This window comes from Clarias gariepinus, chromosome 27 (genome assembly GCF_024256425.1).
Source record: "Clarias gariepinus isolate MV-2021 ecotype Netherlands chromosome 27, CGAR_prim_01v2, whole genome shotgun sequence".
NCBI classification, from domain to species: Eukaryota; Metazoa; Chordata; class Actinopteri; order Siluriformes; family Clariidae; genus Clarias; species Clarias gariepinus.
Window position 1 is genome coordinate 1,453,496 of NC_071126.1, and position 22,419 is coordinate 1,475,914.

The window sequence follows — 22,419 nt, forward strand, 5'->3', positions numbered from 1 at the left end:
ACTGCAGTGATTTACATGCCTCCTCGGCAACATATACAGTATATTATATGGATTTGACATATATGAGTAATAACACAAATTATATTAAGCTATTACTAAAAATAATTTTATTAATATTTAGGGACATTTTGTCTTGAAAATATTACCTTAAAGACTCCAACTACACCTGTTATTGACTGTATGATGACTTCTGATTCATACTTTCAACTTGAATTATTATGAAATTTGGTCTAATTGAAATCTTTTTTGTGTATTTACTCTTTAAAGTTACATACAGTAAACAATTGCACCAAATATCAAATTTGTGTATTATACATAATTTCAGTAAAAACAAATATGTTTTGTGTCCGTCCCTATGTTCTGGTCAACTGTTACCTCTGTTATAAAAAGGCATAAAAAACTTTAAAGCGTTCATAAATCCAAAAGCATGTGACTTGCACCAAATGATGTCACTTCCTCTGGCGGGAAATTCTGGAAGGTTTTGAGGCATGTCATTATTCTTCACTAACATTACAGAATTACATACATTTTTTAAGTGAAAAAGGCTTACATTTTTAAGGGAGTATAATGAGTGGACTGTGGATCAGTGGAAATGGGTCATTTGGTCTCATGAGTCCAGATTTCCCATTCCGAAGTGATGAGCGCATCAGGGTAAGAAGAAAGGTGAATGGAGTGATGAGCCCTTCACGCCTGCGATACAAGCCTGTGGAGACAGTGTCATGATCTGAGGTGGCTTCTGTTGGTCAGGTCCAGGCTCAGCAACAGTACGTGCCCAATAATCAGGTCAGCTGACGATCTAATGGTACTGAATGACCAGGTTTTTCCCATCGATCACCTTTTTGGGATGAGCTGGAGAAGACTTTACGCAGTGTTCCAATTTTCCCCTCACCAATACAAGTTTTTGGAAAAAAAAAAATGCAAGTTAATGTTGTGACATTGCATACGTTTATTGAAACGATGCCATGGGTGTAATCATAGCAAAAAAGATGGTCCACCGAAATATTAATGTGACCTTTTTTTGGCCAGGCAGTGTATTTAAATTATTTTATCTTACATAAAAATGTTTTTAAGTACAATATAACTCTTGAGCAACTTTAAGAATCAAATATTTATTAAAAAGATTCATAAACATATTGTTCAGACTGGATTCAAGAATGATACATGATAATAAAAACATATAACACTATCCAATTTCCCTAGAGCTCATGGACACACCCATACTGTTACCAGAGTATTTAGCTAAAAGAGCTCAGTAATTGTGAGCGTGGAAGTGTGTATATATACATATATATATATATATATATATATAAACTTTAAACAAAACCGTGTAGAGTCTCTAACTTTATGGCCTCTGTCCTCAAATGATGTGATGCATTTATAGGGCTTTAAATAGCTCTCATTCATGCCATTTCCCCCATGGCCTTTGCTTTTCGCTCCACAGAGTTTGTAGATAAAAAAAACACACCCATTTACGCTGTGGTCATCATCTCTGAGATTCCTTCTCCAATGAATGAACTGAAACAGTAATTATACAACTCTATTATGTCTAAAGCCTGGGTTATAAAGGTCCCAGGAGGGTTACCTGATGAATCTCACACGATACATACAAGCCATTCTTCATTGTTCCAGTGGCCGTCTCGCTGTCCAATAAAGTCACGACGGCGAGCCTTTGCTGGGAAATTACGAGCTCAAAGCATGCATGTAATCACACGGTGTACGGGGACAGGCACTAGAAAAGACCAAACAAAAACCTTTGCTCTATGAAGGATGACATTTTCCAGTTTATTGGAAACGATTTTTCAGACGCCAAACCCTACACGAGCAGTTTTAAAGACCATTCAGTCATCACTCGAGTGACACCTTGACTCACGGCGCCAGAGACACAGAAATAATTGGGTATTGCAATGTTAAATGAAGCAGCAAAAACCCATCAACAGAGATATCATGAGCTCTCCTACAAAGAAAAGATGCTTCAGCACCCCAGGAGACTTGTGATGGAAATTGGCAGCATGGCAACAGGCTCAAACGTAGATTTAGTGAAAAGTCAGATTGTGAGCGACGCAGATTGGACCTTTTATTGCTAACAAGAATGAAAGCAATTTAATTCCACATGACTACCAAGACTGGGTTTAAAAGCTTTTTGTCGTTCAGACAGTAGACCTCTGCTGCTACTTTAATCAGTTTTTTGATATAATTTCCATTGATGGTACGGAGTGATAGGTCTGTTAGTTACGTTCAGCTTGAATCTACAAAGTGTGCCAGATTTCTTTTCTTTCTTTGATGAATAACATGCAACTTATATCAATGTTCAATCAATGTTCAAACAACACATGGGATAAATATTTTTTATTTGTCAAATTTATATTCTTTATTTGATACAAGTACAGCAGGTCATACATTTATGCCATTTAAGATGCTCAGGAAGTCAGAAAAATTTAATTAATAAGAATTGTCTTGCCAGTTTTTTACCCATCTGTCTCTCTCTCTCTCTCTTTCATACACACACAGAACAGTTTAACCCCGGCAGTATACTCTTCCTAGAAAGCTGATAAAATCTCAGTGCATCTGCTTTCAGTCCAAGCACTTCACCATGTATGGCCCCTCCAGCTCGTATCCCAGCTTCCTGTAATAATTCCGAGTCCCAACACCTGAAAAAAAGCAACAATAATCAAAGACTCAATACACACTTCTCTCCTTCTTCAAAAAATGTCGCAGTTTAATCCTTCCAACAAAGAGACGGATCTGTGCGACAAAGTGCCAATCATGGGTTTAATACAAGTGTGGAAACCTGCATAATAAGTAAGAAATTCTTGCGCTTTCTTCTACCATTATCTCGGTTTTGCAGCTGATCCGGTGGGATGGGGGTTTATTCACCAGGAGAGCAAGGACGATTCAAGAGAATGATGAAAGCAGGGGTTGGTAATAATAATAAGAAAAATCTAGGAATATACTCTCAATACCTGAGATAACAGCGAGTTTGGCGGAGCCGTGTTCATCTCTGGCTATCCTCTCCGCCTCCTCCATCAACATCATCCCAAAACCCTGAGCGCACACAGACACACACACGCACGCACGCACACACACAAGGATTTAATAAAAGAGTCACATGTAAGGCAAAACCAAGGCACTGTCAAGTGTTTCTCTCTATGATTTAACAGGGCTATGAAAAGGGAAAAAAGGGCATTTACAACATGTTTCCTTCGTCGTTATCAGCATTTTTGTGCCGTTTTGAGATTTCAGATGCTCAGCATTTGACTTCACAATTTAATTTACCAGTAAAAGTTTCATCAATATAAGCAAACAGTTGTGTTCAAAATAATAGCAGTGTGTTGAAAAAGTAAGTAAAGCTCCATATCCATATAATACAACTGTTAATTTAAATCACACAAATGCATTGGACTCCCTGCACTTTCTATTCTGAATCACATCATGAAGAAAATGCACTAATTATTAGTTTACAGAAAGTAAAAAAAAATAAATATTAGTCTGTTCAAAAAAATAGCAGCATCATCATTCATCTTTACAAAGTGATGAACTTTGACCTGCTGGAACTGATCATTGGCTGAGTCTTTGCCAATTTTGTTATTCTTTGATCCATTCAAATGGTAGTTTCCCATTTTCTTTCAAATCTTTCTGGTTTTGATCTCCATTTTAAAGTATTTGATATCATTTTAGCAGAGCAGCCTACTGGATCATTTGCTGCACTTCTTTGTATGTTTTTTCCATCTCTAATCAACTTCTGAATCAAAGTATGCTGTTCTTCTAAATAATGTTTAGAACGACCCGTTTTACCTGATTTTCAGAGAGAAATGCACAGGACAACCTTTTCTGCATTTATCCTTAAATACGGGGAACTTGTTTGACATGTGGTCTGATGAGTCCAAACTAAACAGTGTAATGGGCGCGTCAGGGTAAGATGGGAAATGCAAGAAGTGATGCACCCATCATGCATAGTGATGTCTCTGGAAGCAGTGTTATTATCTAGGGTTGCTTCAGTTGCTCAGGTCTAGACTCAGCAACGTTATGTGCCAATACAATGAATCACATCTATGGAGTTTTTCTTTCCAGATTTCCTAGATTGGGAAAAGAGTGGTTCTGGGAGCGTGAGAAATCATTTTCACACATGAACTGGCCACCACATTGTGTGCTGTAATCAAAGAAATGTTAGTGTGCACAACTTTTTTTTTTTTTTTCCAGGCAGTTTATGTTCATTTCACAAGAGATTCTTTTTTCTTTTTTTTTTTTACAAATTGAATTCTTTTTCCTGCTCTTGAAAATGAACTTCATTTAATTCCCTTTACTACTGGTAGTTATAACTATGATTTTGAATAATGTGTGCATGTTATATGAGCTAGTTTTCAAGTCAAAAAACACCCCGACATACACCACTTGAACACACTTACAAGCCTGGCTGTAATTACTTTGTTGACATTTTAGTTTTCAATTCGGAAATGCCCTTTGATATTGAGAGACATCAGAAACAACACCCGATCTGTGCAGTAAAGTGTCAGATTTCTCAAAATGAAGTATTGCTTTATTCCTACCTGGTGCTGGAATTTGCTGGGATCTCGGCTGCTTATGGGCACCACACTGCCATACACGTGCAGCTCACGCACGATCGACACCGCGTTCTTTAGCTCCGGCCGAAAAGACTGTGCAGAACAGCGGCGAAGCCTCAGCAACCCGATCAGGATGTCCTGCTCAGGATCCTCATACGACAAGAACGTCTCCCAGCCTCCATTGGCCACATAGTCTCGTCGGATCAGCTCCACCTACATGACAAGAACACGGCTGCATTTACAACAAAATTTCAACAAACGTGTCAAATCCACAGACATCCACCACAAATGATTACCTGGTACGGTCGCACTTTATGATGGATCTCCTGGATTCCTACCTCTCTGGTTCTCACATCTCTACACTGAAGGAGCCAACAGATGGAAAATGTTCAGTTAAACCGATTCCACTGAAAAGATTTTTTAAGATTGTAAAATGAATTCGGTTCATTTCACCTCAGTTCCCATGTCCTTCATTCGGGCCAGTGCCAGCTCTCGCAGGTTTCCGTGTTCCACACCAGAGGTAACCAGTGGCATGGGGATGTCCCTGATAGAAACATCTCACATTATCAACCAAACTCGGAGTATATCCCAGATGATATTACCCATGATGATACTACAGTGCTGTGGCTGTTGAATTCCAGAGATGAATGGAAATGAAATACTGTGATATGATTCAAACTGGTTTTCACACCAAGATGCATTGCACCATTCATGATTATTACTTTCTACACCGTATGAAAGTATAAAACATTTTTATAGAATCTAAAGTGCCTAGACATATAATTAAATACAATTAAAAATAATTACTAGGCTCTAGTGTACTGCATGCTCAAAAACACAGCACAGGTTTGCAAATTGCTGTCATTACAGTCAAAATTCCAGATGAACAGAGTTTTTGCGTTCCAATTGGCTAACTACTGTACAACAATCAGCCATAACATAAAAAAAAAAAAGACAGGTGAAGTGAATCACATTGTGTCAATCACACTGTTACAAGGGCACCCGTTGGCAGCAGGAAAAATGGGCAAGGATCTGAGTTACTTCAACAGGGGCAACACTGATGTCTAGGCACCTGGGTCAGGGTGTCTCATAAACTGAAGTTCTTATGGGATGTTCTCAGTCTGGGTCATGGGCAGTCAAGGCTCAATGATGCACATGGGGAGTGAAGGCTGGCCTGTGTAGTCCATTTCAATAGTAGAGCTACTGCAGATCAAACTGAGGAAAGGGTTACTGCAGACCGGTCAGAGCGCCCATGCTGACCTGAGACCCCAACTTAAAACTCCTAAAAATGGGCATGCAAGCGTTAGAACTGGACCACAGAGCAATGACAGAAGTTGGGCTGGTCTCATAAATGATGTTTTCTTTTACATCATGTGGCCGTGTGTGTGGACAATAAGGTACCAGGATGCATGGGAAGAAGGTGACCAGGCAGAGCCAGTGTAAGGCTTTGGGCGATGTTTTGCTGGAAAACCATGAGTCCTGCTCAACATTGTCGCTGGCTAAGTACATCCCTTTATTGAAACGGTGTTCTCTGATGGCAGTGGCCTCTTTCACCAGAATAATGCGCCCTGATGCACGGCAAACACCATTCAGGAACATCATAAAGACCTGAAGGTGCTGACCACCCCCGACTTCTACAGTCTCAATCTGTGGGATGTGCTGTATTAGCAACACAAGGGGACTTACAGTAATCCCACAATACTCGGCATGTGGTCAGAGGCTTATACAGTACTGTAACTTCTAGTATACATGGAGGCAGAATATAAAATCTGTCCGGTTTTATTCAACTCTGCACTGCCCATCCTTTGGTGGATTTAGGCGAATGTCATAGCAGCGCTCTGAGACGGTAATCAAAAGTCACGTGACACGACTCTCAGTGATATTATGTCGTCTGCTGACGGGCATCTCATTATACAGAACAAAACCATTTCCCCTTATGATGTGTGGTTCTGTAGTGACAGCAGCCCTGAACTAAAAGTTATACAGTAGAAAAGTTAGGCTGTTATGTATAGATGAGCAATCTGTTAAGCAAAATTTCCCTCATAGGAGCATCAGTATCTACAGAACCAAATACTATACAACCTCTGCACGCGGTACACTCGTGTCCAGGGTGGCACCAGTGCCAGGATTCGGGCCACCAGGTCCACCAGAGTGCTTGGAGAGTAGCTCTTGTAGCGTCCCGTCTTCCACAGCTCGTACAGACCTGTTCCACGGATCACTAGCGTAGGGTAGAGCTTCAAACCATCTGGGCGAAATGCAGGATTCTCAAAGAACTCCTGAACAGGACGATAAGGGTCTCTCGTTAGACAGTGGAGCAAAAAAAACTAGGCTACATTTGGCTGACGGCACGGACAGCTGTTTGGCAGACTTCACTCATGTCCTAATACTTGTATTTCAGGCCGTCTAACCAAGTCATTAGCGGGAAGCCCTGAATCATTCCGTCTGCTTCATGTTCTGAATAGGTCTTTTTGAAGTCTAGCTGAGTGTAAGACAAAACTCCATCACGTCTGCCATTGAACTTTTGATGCTTGTGCTTATTCGAGTGAATGCTCATGCGGCTGATGAGCTTCATCATTAGTTCGAGTGGCTCAGTCTGGAGTCCTGCATTTATAGTAACTCTGCTTGTAAAAAGATTAACGGCACGATTTTGTGCTTTTAAGTGTTTATATGAAAAGCGTACATGTGTAAGTGTGTCATAATACTGTTTAAAGCAGATGGCAGATGATGCAGTGTGTGTGTGTGTGTGTGTGTGTGTGTGTGTATTACTGAATTCTGGCTCATCGCATTGTAAGCATTTGTTATTCCACTCCCCATTAAGCAGCTTCATGTGTCAGACCATGATAATGGTGATTGAAGCATTGCAACCGAAGCGACAATGTCAGCACGCATTTAATTGGGATTGTCCAAACCAGTTAAAGCTCCGTTCTCTTTCGGAACCAAATTAACCGAGCCTTTGTGTATTTGTTTATTTTTTTATTTATATTCTGTAAATGTTTTTTTTTTTGGGAACGAGTGCAGAAGCCTGCAAGGACTCTGATAAGTGTGAAGCGGGTACTGCTCAAGTCTAATGGGATTCCATTATCGCCCACCTGTGCTGCTCCCTTCACCAGCACACGGGTTCTGGAGATAGCACTGACAGGTTCTTCTCCCCTCCGGAGACAGAAAAACAGAGCACAAGAGAGCGAGGGGGGTGTGTGGGGGGTTGAAGGAGAGAGATAAACAGATGTCGGCAGTGGTGGGTGACGCGGGTGAGGTTCGGCGGGCGGGGCTTTGCAGGCGGGCGCTGGGAGAAGACTGATAGGAGCAGGCGGGATCGGCAGGGTTAGAGACCAACGCACGCAGCCATTAATCTCCCTTCTCCTCGCTCCGACACTCCTCCTAATGGAGCTACACAGCTCTGATACTGCTGTTTATTTGGAGAAGCTCATGCTGGATCCAGCACTCTAACACACAAATACAAGAGATCAGTTTGAAGCTGGGATGGGGTCTGTATAACAATTAAAAGAAACCCAAACTGGATTTAAATAAGAGAATTTGCCTGAGCTTGTGTTGGTTTACTGTGTTCAAAATAACGCTATGGTTGTGTGTTAGACCAACATCATCACACTGAAATTAGTTTCAGCTGTGACGGTGTCTTTTTCTGCTTCCAGCACTAATCAAATGTAATTGGGTGATTTAATCTATAATAGATTGTTTTAATTATAAAAAAAAATAATAATAATTTTGTAATTGGGGTGAAAAACTATTATATTACACCTTATCATTTAGCCAGCGCTGTTAGTGGTTAACCAGACAGAAGTTTACAGTCTGCTGTTACTTTGTAACTTTAACAATGCAACTGCTGGAGATCTCATTCTGCAAAAACTACAAACCTAATAACATTTTAATGTGGGTTAAAAAAAAAACTAAATTACTGACTGATGTGATTAACTGACTTGACTGACTGACGTTACTGACTCGACTGATGTGACTGACATGACCGACAAGACCAAAGTGACTGATGCGCAACTGACTGAACCGACTGATGTGACTGACGTACCAACTGACGTGACTGACGTGATGCGAGTGTAGTTGGATTAACGACTCTGATTGCTTTTGGGAAGGTACAGTATGTGTGTGTGCCATGTGTGCGTGCATGCGCAGTGCCTGACCAAGAGAAAAGTTTACTAAAGATGAATACGGAGAAGGCACATGACTGATGATACTCACTGAACTCGTCATCTTTTTACTGGCTGATACTGATGCTGATTTCAGCTGCAACTTTCCATCATTTTTGCTCTAATGATAATTAAAATGCACCTACTGTTTTTAAAATCGATATAACTGTAACGACAGGGTGCATGGGGAAGAACCTGTTGTCAGCCTGAGCGCTCTCAGCTGCTGTTTTACACACGAGCTTTCACAGGGAGCCACCATGCACAATGGCCTCGCAGATTGGATCTTCATTCTTTGCTAATGAAGCCCCCAGTAAAATGGGCTCTATTCATTTCCCGTAATGGAGCCCCTGATAATGCGAAGCAATGCGTCACAGCTGGACACCGACTAGTGCCATAAAAGAGTCCCCCGCCAACCCCTCCTCGGCACAGCGTATCACTCGCCACTTCATTTCCATTCCTCCGTCATGCCTGCTGCGTGCCAATTACCTACTGCGCACCGAGGGGGTGGAATTTTCCAAAAGTAGCAGGCCAGCTCAACGATGAGCACTTTGGAGTTCGTTTCTTTTTTGATATTACTTCAATTTCTTTAAACTCTTTTTTGAATTCCCATTTGTGGTCACCACCAGTACTCCCAGTATAGTCCCAGTATAGTCCCTGCTAACTATCATATTACTGCTTAATCATTGCCTTTTTCCTTTGTACACATTTACATTTCCTGTAATTTTTAAAAATAAAAATAAAAGTATAAAAATTCAATAAAGTCTCTTCCGTCGCTGTTGTGACTCAGATCTAAAACCTTTTCCGTTTCCTTTTCAAAGGTTTTTAAAGAGCTTTACATAATCCTTTAAAAATGCACGTGAGCTTGAAATGATAAACTATGAAGTGTCGTGTGTGTAATATTTAGCCCCGAGTACGTGACTGCCGAACGAGCTTATTCTTTTTTCCGAGCTGCTGAACAGAAGACGCGATGATGCCACGCTGCACGGGGTGCTGGAGGATGAGCGAACGATTGCATCAGTCAGACGTCAGAGGCATAAAAGACCTTAAACTCTAAGCTGCTGAGGTTTTAACAAAAGAACTGCCAGAAAAATTTTAATGGGTGTCATTGTGCAGCATTGATGAACAAGAGTAGCATGCCATGCGCTTACACTTTACACAATTATTAAATCGAAATGAAATATTTAATATCCTTGGCGTTAATATCTTAGATGTTATCTAATATGTCTTAGTATGTGATTATAATCAAGGCTTTTTTTTAAAATTCTGTTTAGACAGATAAAGATTTATTAGTCAGATAGACAGATTCTAAAACTTCTTGCTCTGGAAGTCAAAAAAAGTAAAAATCATTCAGTTAAACATCCCTTCTGAAGACTGAACTCACGCGAGATGACGTTAAAACTCCACGTGCACCCAGGTACAAAGCTCACCGGGAACCGGAGCAGCTTTTAGAAAAGAAAGCTTGTCGACGTAACACTATTTACCCTCAATTTTTGCCTCAATTCACAGAAAAGCTTTTGAAAAACTGTCTCTAAGAGATCGCACCTGGCCCTGCGGAAAATTAAATGCTTTATAAAGTCCTGGATAAAGGCAAAGTCAGAAATGACACCTTTTAGGATCCAGGAATTCAACAGATGCTTTTGAAGGAACTCAGTATAAGCCCTGGCCCTGAGGTGCAGCAATGCATCACTCTAAAGGAGAAAAGCCATTTAAAACTCTCACAAATGACATTTGCACTCGTGTCCTGCATGTTAAGACACACAAACAGGGTGGGAAATAAGCAGAGGGGTAAAAAGTCTCATGAGCTAGACTGGAGAGAATCATGTCTCTCCGTGACTGGAGTTTTGTTAAACAACATGGGTGAAACGTAGTGCAGGTAACACAAAACAAAGGAACATTTTGAAGATTCGGGAAGGGGCGGGCTATAGGGGGATAGTGTACTACTGTAGACCTCTGGGAATTTAGCATTTAAAAATCATTAGGTTGCATTTTCATCATTAGGTGTCCAGCATGTGTGTCGCACAAAGTCAATCAGATTGATGATGGTGATTATGAAGAAGGATCAATGCCGATGTTTATATTCTACAGATTGTTACTTAGCAAACAACACAGGTGTGTCAGAGTGTGTGAGCACACAGGCCTCTATTCCTGGGTAGAAGGATGTGGAATGTACAATATTATCAGCTTAATAGTTCTGAGGGAAAAACTGGGTAGTGATTATATTGCATTTTTGTAGGCATCTCGATTTTATATAGATCCTGATTCAATGTGAATTTTTTCCAACTTTGTTAATAATTTTAAGAGGTTGAACCATAACTCAAGACTCAACACTTTTATACCTCATCTCTATTCAACATCTTCACAACTGAATTGAATAAGTAGCCCGTCCTTTATTACATAAGTTTTCTCAAATAAAAAATAAATCGCAGCATTTAAAACAAAACATACATAACTATTACTTTAAAACAAGCGTAGCGAAAAATCCACTCTTCCTTCACATGGGATGCCAAAGTGTAAATAGTTTAGAGCGCCACCTGTAGATTCATAAAGAATGGTGACATTTTACCACCTTAAACCTTTCTAAACTCTCAAATCTCAGCCTGATACCAAGCGTGTGTTGAGTAGTTGTGAGCATGCAGCGGTTCATGACGTTCAAGTGGTCACAGAGGATGATCCACTGGTCAATGGTCATGGACACTGAAAACCTGCCAATCTCTAATAAAAAGTATATAAATGCATATAAATGTAAAAACAAAACAAAACATATTTTTAAAATAAATAAATAAAATCATAGTAGATAATAGAATGCAGCACTACTGAACAGTGGAGCCACTGGGCGCTGCAGCAGCACTTACTGTTAAACTGGTGTAACCAGACCAACTGATTTCACTTACAACATTCAGACTCCTCGCTTAGATAACAAGAAGCGAGACGTCAAACTAAAAGCAAAAAAATTTTAATCTGAATGCTGTTTAGAGCCTTGTTTGTGTTTACCTCAATGCAAATTCATGACCTTTAAAACCATGACTGAAAAAGCCAGCAAAATAACCTGCACAATCACGGACAGAATTTTGAATTAAAGGGCAACTGATATGCAAAAATCCCTTTTTTATTTTTTATATTTAATTGGGTCTGCAGTGTGTGAGAAAAAATGTTTTCAGACCTTTTTTCTGTTTTTGAATGTGGTTAGGGCTTAAACAAGCCAATCAGGTTTTCCTCTTAATGTGACCTCATGTAAGAAAAGCCCCTCCCCCAAGTCTGCTGTTCTCTGAAGGGTGTGGCTCAGCAGTAGCTCATTCACATACACACAGAAATTAAGTGTTTGTTGGAAGAAAGAGTGAAACAAAGTGAGTTTGGGGGACGATAAAGTGCATCATTTGAGGGATATTTCAGCTGGAGCATTATTAAACGTGCACACACACACACACACACACACACACACACTTTGGAGGAGATCAGAGACCTGCATTAGCCTGTGTTAACCAGCAGGAGTGCCAGAGATCCCATTTGTGTATCTCAATTTAAGTGCCAATAAAATCATAACCAAATAAAGTGTGCATGCTACTGTGTTTGTCATTTATGGTGACGAATTCTTGTGCATTCTCTGGTGCTACATTAGAAACATTAGCATAGTGTTTAATACTTTGCTTTCTTTATCACTCTGGCCTTGTGCTTGCTCTCGCTCTCTCTCTTCCATACACACACACACAATCATTGTGTGTGCATAAATAAAATGAAGCTATCCTCTTTTATCCTCTTTTTGTAGATTTATGCACACTTGTGCGAGCATAAATAAAATGCAACTAGGCACAAGGCACAAGGCTCTCTGTTGGTAATAATCACTGAGCAAAAGGAGGACTTGTACGGCTGCTCATTAACGCCAGATCGTCTGTGTTCAACATCCTCCAAGAGCAACTTCTTCTATCAAGAACAGTTTAGTAATTCACAATACCTTTTCTAACATGGAGAGATAAAGTGGCTCGTGGAACAAAAATTTGGGTGATAAAACATGGCCAGGAAACTCTCCAGACCTTAATCCCACTGAGAACTTTTGGTCAATCCTCATTAGGAGGGTAAACAAACAAAAGCAAACTAATTCTGACTTTTGGCCACAGCTGTATGGTTATTCTTTCTGCATAAAGGTTTATCTCTTATGTTCCATCACCATGACGACGATAAAAAGCAGTATTGTGAAGCGCCACTATGAGATAAAACAAAGGTCATTTGAGCAAACATATCAAAAGCAGTCTGAAGTGTGTGTGTGTGAAAATACTCAGAAAAATACTCTGAGAGCATAAGAACAGAACAACCAGAGTCCTTTCACAGCCCAGCAGCATGTAATCCTGCTTAATCAATTCACTAAAGATTGATTAAAGATTGTTGTTTGTATTCCACACAAATACACAAACATACACACGGCCATCAAAGTTCAAAGTAGTTACTGAAAATTGACCAAGGTTATTGAAATGCTATGGAAAGTTAACATTACTTATTTTTTATAGACTTACACTGACTGCTTACAGAATACAGAGAACTGAATCCTAACACAAGCATGAAATTAGTACCTCGGCTGTGATTGACAGACCAATTAAATTTATTACCCCTGGGCTTGTTCTTGTTCATTTGTTCATTAGAACAAATAGACAGTTTAACAACTCGCCTGTACGTGCTTGTGTTTAAGATCTTAATAGTTTAATCGTGCTGTCCAATTTGCCAGTAGGAGAGATGAGGCTGTGGTCTGCACTGTGTTCACTTACTATAAACTGCTCCACGTCTCGCTCGATGCCTACATTGGGCAGGTCAGGCATCATGTGTGACACCACCTTAAATCCTGCATCTTTAGCCAGGTGAAAAGACTCGCACACAGCTCGCACAGTATGGCCCCTGTCAAGTACAAACCGCTTCAATTAACATTAGGACAGTTTAAATTGACTCAGAAAGTTACCGTTAATAAATAAATGAATAAATAAATAAAGATCTGACCTGTTGGTGTCACGAGCCACGTCTTCATAAACGCTCTGCACGCCGATCTCCAGCCTGGTGCAGCCGTACGCCAGCATGTCACTCAGATGCCTCTTCAGACAGTAGTCTGGCCGGGTCTCGATGGTGATCCCCACACACTTGGTGTTACTGCGCTCCGAGTACCTGGAGGAACAGATACAGTGAAATCAGCACCTACTGTAGGAAACCCAACTCATCACAAAAGACTAGACTGTTAATGTTAATCAGTAATTAACTGATTAAAAACGTATTAAACGATAAGGTTCAAAGGTTATTGTGACAACGAAGCTGTAATATAACATTAGCTTAGCTTTCCTCTACTAGCCAGGCTCATTATACTGTAAGCTCACCAATAACTTGTATGAAGAGTTTGATCTTTGTGATTCCTTTTATGAACACGGGACTGAGTCATCTGCTTACACTCCACTTCCTCTTACGCCATCTTTATTTTTATGAAATGATATTGTCAATGTTGTCAAGTGTCAATCCACCTTACACCCAATGTGTGTATACATAGAGTGGGGGACTAAGGGACAGGTCTGTGTCTGTCTGTGTGACAAAGAGGAACTGTGTGAATCAATGCTCTGAATACAATTAAATATTTTTTAACCATGTAAAATAGTAAAAAAATAAAAAAATAAAAAATAAGTGGAGGTTAGTGTCGATACTCATGGGGAAGAGTGGATTGTGCCGCTAAAACTGTTAACATGAACTGTAATCTAAGGGGGAAATGTGTGTCTGGTTATCGTTAATTAACAACAATTAATCGATTATTGATTATACACATGTTCAACTATTAGTACATGTACAGTGATACATAATGTGGAGGTCTATCACATGCAAAGAGGGTCGTACACATGAGACGTCCGAAAAACATGACGGAGCTACAGCAGTTCTGCCAGAAGGAATGGGTTAGAATTCCTCCTGGACGATGTGTAGGTCTGATCCTCAGCTACAGGAAGCAGGTGGGGTTATAAGGAGGTTATTGCTACCAAGGTGGGGACAACCAGTAATTAATTCCTAGGGTTTACTTTAGCCACAACCATTCTGAATGCTGAATGAGTGTGTTCAATAAGGACATTAAAGACCAGAATGTTTGTGGTATTAATTTAAGCACATTATATTTGACAATACACTTAACTTAGAAGATCAGATTAAACCTTAGGAGAAATGAATGCAGAAAACCATGGAATTCCCAAAGGTTCATATACTTTTTCTTGCCACGGTACATACATATATAGTATACTGTATACACTACTACTTGCACTTCTGCTAGATACTAAACTGAATTTCATTGCTGAGTACCTGTACTATACATGCATCCGTCTATCTATCTGTTCTTCTGTCTGTCTATCACCACAGCAACTGAGAAATGAATACTCTTAAACTCTAACATACTTACTCTTTAAGGCACTAAAATTAATGGTTTGATTTTTTTATTTTACATTTCATATTTATTACAGACAGGTTTTAAATCACTGCAGAATCCACTTAGAGAGTTTAATCTTAAACTCTCACAAAACGCTCACAAATTAGTTGTTTTCTTAGTTTTATTAACCGAATCTAAACAAAGAAATATCAAATTTTGGTTGGTGTTGTTCAAAACCTGTGTCTAAATTTCAGACATAAGCCAGGACCAAAATAAATGAAAATAAATAAATAAATAAATGCTCGTCTAAAACAAGCCCGCAGGTTCACTCATCTTTTTTTAAAATAAAAAAATGCAGATGGCAGCAGGACAGTCCTAATGACCTCAGACTCTATAACGAAAAAGTGCAGAGGTGGAACAAATCAGAGTTTTATGAAGGAGGTGAGCAGACAGAACAGAACAGATTGCTATTCCATATGTGATCATTACTCGTGATTTTCTCCTGCGCGGATTTATGCTTCAGCTTTGGGAATCATTATTTAGATCTAAGATATGGATCTCATGTGTTAATGGTTTAAAATAGGATCTGAAAATGTCATCTGCCATCATGCTGTCCCTCTCCTTCTCTGTTAAATAGAATTTGTGTCTCTCAAATACACACACACAGCAGAGATAAGGTCTGCAGCTGAAATCGAACTGTCGCCTCGCTCGGCTTTGCCTGATTAGCAGCCAGAACAATTACTGCAATCATGTCATCTTAACAAACCCGCAGATAAAATGGGGTGGGCCAGTAATCCTGAGGACGCACTGCCTCCTACGACACACACTCACACTCACACACACGCACACAGTTTCTGGTAGCCAGAAAATAAATACATAAACTAATGTCTGTAATAAAGTAACCCAGGGCCAGCAGTGACAAGCTGTGTGCAGCTCACAATTATTTCTCATCACTATAAACCTGATGCCTGAGCTGCATCTGAGTCACGACTTCCACTCCAAAAAGACAGAAAGAACACGAGGACATAAACCGTCTTACACACGCTAATGAAGTAAAAGGTCCACAGAAAGGAAAACAAATCAAAAAACACTCCAAGCTCTGCCAAAAAGCGCGGAACTAACGCGACGTAACCGTACACTAATAAGCGCAAAGCGCTCCCGTCTTTCTGCACTCTCGCTACTCTCACACAACCAATCATTGGTCTTCGTCTTTGGTTAGATTGGTACAAGGTGGTTACTTTGTGCAGATAAAGTAGGAATTAACCTAAGGTTAGGGGATCGATCCTGGCTTTTCAAGGAGACAAAAGAAAGATTGAAAGCAGATAATGTCATGGACTGAAGGGGACTTCTTACTCAAAATTCACTTCTTATTTATTTTTAGACATTTATATTCATCTCCAGGTGTGTGTACAAACAACAAATGTGAGAGGAAAAAGTCTCTCCCTGCTTTTTGTCCTTTTTTTTTTTTTTTTCAACAGGCCAATTAGATTTCCCTCTAATGTGACCTCATAAGAAGAGCCCCTCCCATTTGATCAGTAAAGCTGTGAATCAGGGACACACTGTCAATTTAATCCAGTTGACCAACTGCAATTTTCAATTTGATTTAAGAGCGAGCACTAGTGCTTATTAGCTGATTCGTCTCAAGCAGCCAGATTTCTAAATTAATTTTACATCAGTTTTATTTATATAGCGCTTTTAACAATAGTCATTTTCACCAAACAGCTTTACAGAATTAAAAAAAAGCTTTCCCAAATTTTGCTCACTGGCTACAAGGAAGTAAAGAACAGACTTGCAGGACACCCTGCTGTTCTGTCAGAATATCTGATCTAATCTGCGCTCTCTATAAACCATCTGCCGTCAGTTTTAAACTTGCATCTGGATTTAGGAAAATGTCACTATTGAACAGATCACGCTGTGTTGTGCTGATAACAGCGATGCAGATCCCCACCTTCCAGAGGAATTAGACTTTAAATTTATATGTAAAATGCCAAATTTCAACTGAGCAGCTCTGTCATTTTGAGTGATCCAGGTTATAAACGGCTGGAGATGGGGTCTAGAAGAAGCCACGTCACCAGTACAACACTCGTGCATAGGACGGCACCCGACAGCGCTTTTCCACTGGACAATCCTGCACAAGAGTCGCTGTTTACACCCAAGTGCTGAGCTTCTTCTTGCTCCAGGTTCTACGGAAGACGAACCACAACGTCCTGATAATTAACGCCTCTGGGTCGAGCTGCTTTTCTGTTGGATACCGAAAAATTACACATTTTTAACAGCATTTTCTACTGTATGTAACTTCATTCGTTTTCAGATGGATTTTAAAATCCATCATCCATAGGGTACAACGCGATGAGGATACATGCCCTAACCAGTGCCCTACATCCATCTTTTGGCATTTAAGATTAAGCCATGACCAATAAGTACATGGTCCTTAAACAGGTGTTTGATTATGGTGCATTTTTTAGCTAAGACTATAGTTAAATAACTTAAGCCTTTATTTGTCACATAAACATTACAGCACAGTAAAATTCCTTCTTCGCATATCCCAGCGTAACTGGGTTCAGAGCGCAGGGTCAGCCATGATCATTACTTTTTAAAGTAACTAATTACATTACAAAATTACTGTCTTTAAAAAGTAAGCAGTTCCATTTCAGCGTTATTTCTGATAAAAGTTACTGATAAGAGTACTTTCCCTTTGCATAAAATTAAAACTCCTCATGCATGTTGTTTATGTCAAGACCTTTATAATTATTCTACCATCATCACTCAGTGAAGTTTGGCCCATAATCTGTTACCTACGAATACCCCCATCTCACCTACGTGGTTTCGCGCGGTGGCCGTAAGTACGGTTCATCATGATTCACCGCGAGTTTTGGCGCTGTGATTAGGTTTCCATCTTTCCGAGAGTTGGTCTTCGCATAGTGACGTTGGCTGGCTTATCAGAAACAATCTCATTATTATATAGACACATTTTTCTCACACATACACACTTCCATAAATTTTCTTTTTTTAATTTCCCTTTCATTTTTGTAAAGCTGCTTTGAAACAAATGACCATTGTTAAAAGCGCTATATAAATAGAATTGAATTAAATAGTCCAACCGCATGGGTGAGATAGGGGTATAACAGCAAGAATAACAGAGGGGGCGGGTTATCGTGTGTGTGTGTGTGTGGGGGGGGGGGGGGGGTCTTGTAGGGCGACTTTTAGACACACGCTAACGGATTGGGAATGACTGCTCTCTGGCTTACAGATTACATAAATTGTCTGAATAACGGATTACATTTTTGAAAAAATAACTAAATAACTGAGCACTTAAGTGGTGGACCTAACGCGCGAGATTACACGTTACATGAAAATAAATTGCCAAGTTTGCTTAAAATTGTAAAAAAAAAAGTTATATTATTAAATTGGGATATTTGTAAAATTTATAATACCTAAAACAAATAAATAAATAAATACATTTTTTCAAAATCGAAACACAAATTGAATCGACACCTACAGTAGGTATGTTGAGAATATCATAGAGAGCTCCTCAGGATTCCCCTCCCTATTAATCAGTACAGACATCTTGGTGTTGCTAAACATAATAACTACTGTACCACTGACAAAGTGAAAAGCTTTTGGAAATCTTTTTCTTTTTATATTGAGAGAATGTGATGATGATTAAACTTGCTCTTCTATAAAAAAAAATACAGGTGGCACAGTTTACCCTCCAAAACATTTAGTCTGTATACTTCACCCTCACTGTCACCCTTAGTGTCAATGTTGCTTCATTTTGGTTCTGTAGAGCTTTATTTTATTGACTGGGTGAAAAATGCCTCTTTAATATTATGGACGTGTAATAAGACGCGTAAGTAAGAAGCAGCTGCACCCATGTTATCAGACTGTCTACAAAAATCTCAGTTCTGGTGTGGAGCCTTTGATTGAGTTCCTACTGTTTTGTTTATCACGGTTTGGAAAGTGAGCACTACACAAGCCGAGGCGGTTATTAGGACATGGACGTAACCAGTGATTTTCTCCATTTTCTCTGAGCCAGCACAGCTGCTCTTGTTAGCACAACCTCTATAAAAACCTAAGGATTAGCCTCCTCATGGCCTTTTACAAACATCTGCCCATCTCTTGACGAGACCCATTTCCGATAATAACTAATGGAGCGTGCTGCGTTATTAGGTTAAAAAGATTTATGTGCTCTTGTGACGTCATGCTTGCCTCTTCAACCCCACTGCGCCTTTAGATATTGCAAGATCTTGACTCGGGGAACACCACAGACACACAGACATGAGAAGAGGTCTTACGTAAAATGTTATTTTTCTTATTTGTTATTAAGGGGAATATTTATAGGAAAGATATATGTGCAGGTGTGCATCAGAAGCAGTGGGCAGGCAGGAGGTAAAAGTGACAGAGTCGCCATGGCTATCATGGTCTAGTAGCGGCGACAAGACAAAATTCAGGGCATAATAGCTGGCCGTTTGCAGTGTAATGTCCAGTATCCAGAGAAAAATCAGACGCGCTCATTGCCCTCCTATAGCTGTAGATTAGGGGCCTTAACCCAGGGGCAGCAGCCGGTTCCTTGATGGCCAGCTGAATCGCTTTGACTGGCCATAAGCCATAAGTGAAGGCATGGAGGTAGTTAGCACAAGCCCTTGGTTGCTGACCCTCGGTCAGCTGCTGATCAGAGATGAGCACTCCTCAATGGTAAAAGTCAGAGAGGCGCAAAACATGGCCCTCAATGCCAATCTAGCTCAGCTCTCCACTCGTTTCTCCTGACTCTGTTCTCTTTACTATTAGCTTGCATTTATTGAAGAGGGGAGAAAGTCCATTATTAAACATCAGCCGTGTCATGTTTAGTGCCCCCTGCCCCTTACATTCCTGCTGATGGGCAGGCTGCATGCCAAAGAGCTCATGGTTGTAAGTGAGCAGGAAGCAAAACAAAAGTTTGGGCGTCTGTCCGACCTGCAGGATCCATATTATCCAAAATATATTTAAAATATAAAAAAAATTGTGCATAACCCCTTGCTGTAATCTGACATTTGGCATCTCGTCATGGATTCGCAAAGAGCCAAGGATTATCCATAACCAAATCCAAATGCATATCTGAAATCCCCCTCCATACTCATTAAGCCAACACTGCTCCATTATACTCAGCAAATAATACCCTTTGGTAAATTAAACTCCTTACGATCTGAGTCAGAAGCGTTGGCTGAAACTAAAGTGGCCTGATTCTGTCACTCTCACACACCCTCCATACACACACTCGTACCTGACAGCCTCAGCTACGTTGTTGGAAGTGTGTCCTGAAAGTGCATCGTGTAGGTTGCGGATGAAGTAATCTCTGTAGTCCTCAGGTAGAGCCATGAATGTGCCGCCCATTACGATAAATTCCACCTTATCCACGCTATGGCCCAGCTGCTTCAGCTACACAAAGTTGCAGACACACAAACACACATACAGAGGGTATTTTATAGCACTTCAAACATTTAAACTTTCAGTCCTCCACTAATATGAATATTAAGCCCATCATAAGAAAGATTTTGATTTACTATAGGTTTTCTGGAACATGAAGCTACAATGGGTGCACGGTCATTAACTCTGGAGAGATACACTCCCTGGCCACTTCAATAGGTATACCTGATCCACTTCATTAGGTACATGTGATCATCAGCTCATTAACGCAAATATTGAATAATTTGATAAGATGGCAGAAACACAATGCATTTACGGTAAGCATTAAGACACAATCAAGACTATCTGCTGAACCCAGACTTTGAATGTGGCTTGGAAGTTGGTGCAGGAAAGGATGGTCCGCACAATCCTGAATCTACTGGGATTTTGGATTGTGAACAGGCACGGTGTCAAATTACGCGCGCACACACACATAACGACAGGCTGGGGGAGAAAATGGATTTTTAACCTTCTATTGAGACTTTCTTTTGCTTTACATGCACGCACACACGTGTAAGAAACCGTACACACGCGCTGTACAAATGCGGTTACAAACACAAAATAAAAAATGTTTTACGCACACACACACACACCCGTGGTCAGTGTTATAGTAACCAGTACATGCGTGCACTGATGTTGATTATACCAGTGAGAGAGCCGCACCAAGACCCAGCAGGGGAGATGATTACCCACAATTCTGCAGCACAATACACAATAATGATCATGTGACGCTCAGCGTTAAAACAAGAAGCGCATGCGCGATACAGGATACTCGGTACTCGTAAACCAAGACTTGCTCGTTTTTCAAGTCAAAATTTATTAAAAATCTTTACTCGTCTTGCGGAACACTTGCAAACCATGTTACTCGCAATCCGAGGTTTCACTGTACATCCTTCTCTAGGGTTAACAGAGAATGGTCTGAAGGAATTTCACTGGGTAAAAATGTCTTGTTAATGCCAAAAAAAGGGCACGGTTTAAAAGCCACCGCCAACCTAAGTATTGCTGACCATGTCTATCCCATAGGATAATGCGCTATGTCACACAGCTAAAATCATCTCAAACTGGTTTCTAAAACATGACAATGAGTTCACTGTACTCTAATGCCTTGTAAAAAAAAACAGATCTTAAGCCAATAAAGTATCTTTAGAATGTGGTGGAATGAGAGATTCAAATCATGCATGTGTAGCCGACAAATCTGCAGCAACTGTGTGATGCGATTATTCATATATTGACCAAAATTTCTCAGGAATGTTTCCAGCATCTTGTTGAATCTATCGCATAAAGAATTAAGGCAGAAGTGGCCCAACCCAGAACTAGCAAGGTGTACCTAATGAAGTGGCCGGTGAGTGTATATTTCAATATTCAACTCTCCAGTTTTGGTGAAGCTCTTGATATGTATCTGCATGATTTTATGCATTGTGCTGATCAAATAATTCTACTAATGAGCAGGTCAGCCGTCTAAAATGTCTGGTACATGTATATGCAGTCTCGAATAAGGCAAAAAAAAAAAAAAAAAACAGAGAATAAAAAAACCTAATGCTAACATACTTAAAGGCAAAGATGCTATCTGTTCATGACTTCTGAATTAATAAATATTAAAATGTACTGCCATGTTAGCAAAATGCCTATGGAAAAAAAAGTGTACAAATGTGTTAAAGGAGTTTGTGTTGCATAAAAACAAATAATTTTTAATTAATCATGGAGTCTCAGGATTCAGCAAATATAACCTCAGACGAAGAACAACATGTTATTTTATTTTAACAGTGTAATCATGTATTTAACAAACATGACCCCCTCCTCCCTTACTGCTTCCACAGGATTTAAGATGTAAGTTGCAGCCGGGTGCTGCTAATCATCGGCCCTTGATTAACTGATCATCAGCAGGTGTGCAGAC

The 22,419-nt window shown here is 40.0% G+C and overlaps 1 protein-coding gene across 1 annotated transcript in view; it reads right to left on the minus strand.

The window, feature by feature from the left end:
- Nucleotides 1-2,337: 2,337 nt before the first annotated feature.
- The window catches only part of elp3 (elongator acetyltransferase complex subunit 3), a 29,259-nt gene continuing 9,177 nt past the window's right edge, over nucleotides 2,338-22,419 (minus strand). Inside the window, exons 7-15 of the mRNA XM_053489413.1 lie at nucleotides 20,344-20,498; nucleotides 13,697-13,858; nucleotides 13,471-13,597; nucleotides 6,642-6,835; nucleotides 5,013-5,103; nucleotides 4,856-4,921; nucleotides 4,545-4,772; nucleotides 2,961-3,042; nucleotides 2,338-2,648 (exon numbers count right to left, since the gene is read on the minus strand). Coding sequence (XP_053345388.1) covers nucleotides 2,572-2,648; nucleotides 2,961-3,042; nucleotides 4,545-4,772; nucleotides 4,856-4,921; nucleotides 5,013-5,103; nucleotides 6,642-6,835; nucleotides 13,471-13,597; nucleotides 13,697-13,858; nucleotides 20,344-20,498 — 1,182 coding nt within the window. The 3' untranslated portion in view covers nucleotides 2,338-2,571. The remainder of the gene's footprint in view (nucleotides 2,649-2,960; nucleotides 3,043-4,544; nucleotides 4,773-4,855; nucleotides 4,922-5,012; nucleotides 5,104-6,641; nucleotides 6,836-13,470; nucleotides 13,598-13,696; nucleotides 13,859-20,343; nucleotides 20,499-22,419) is intronic.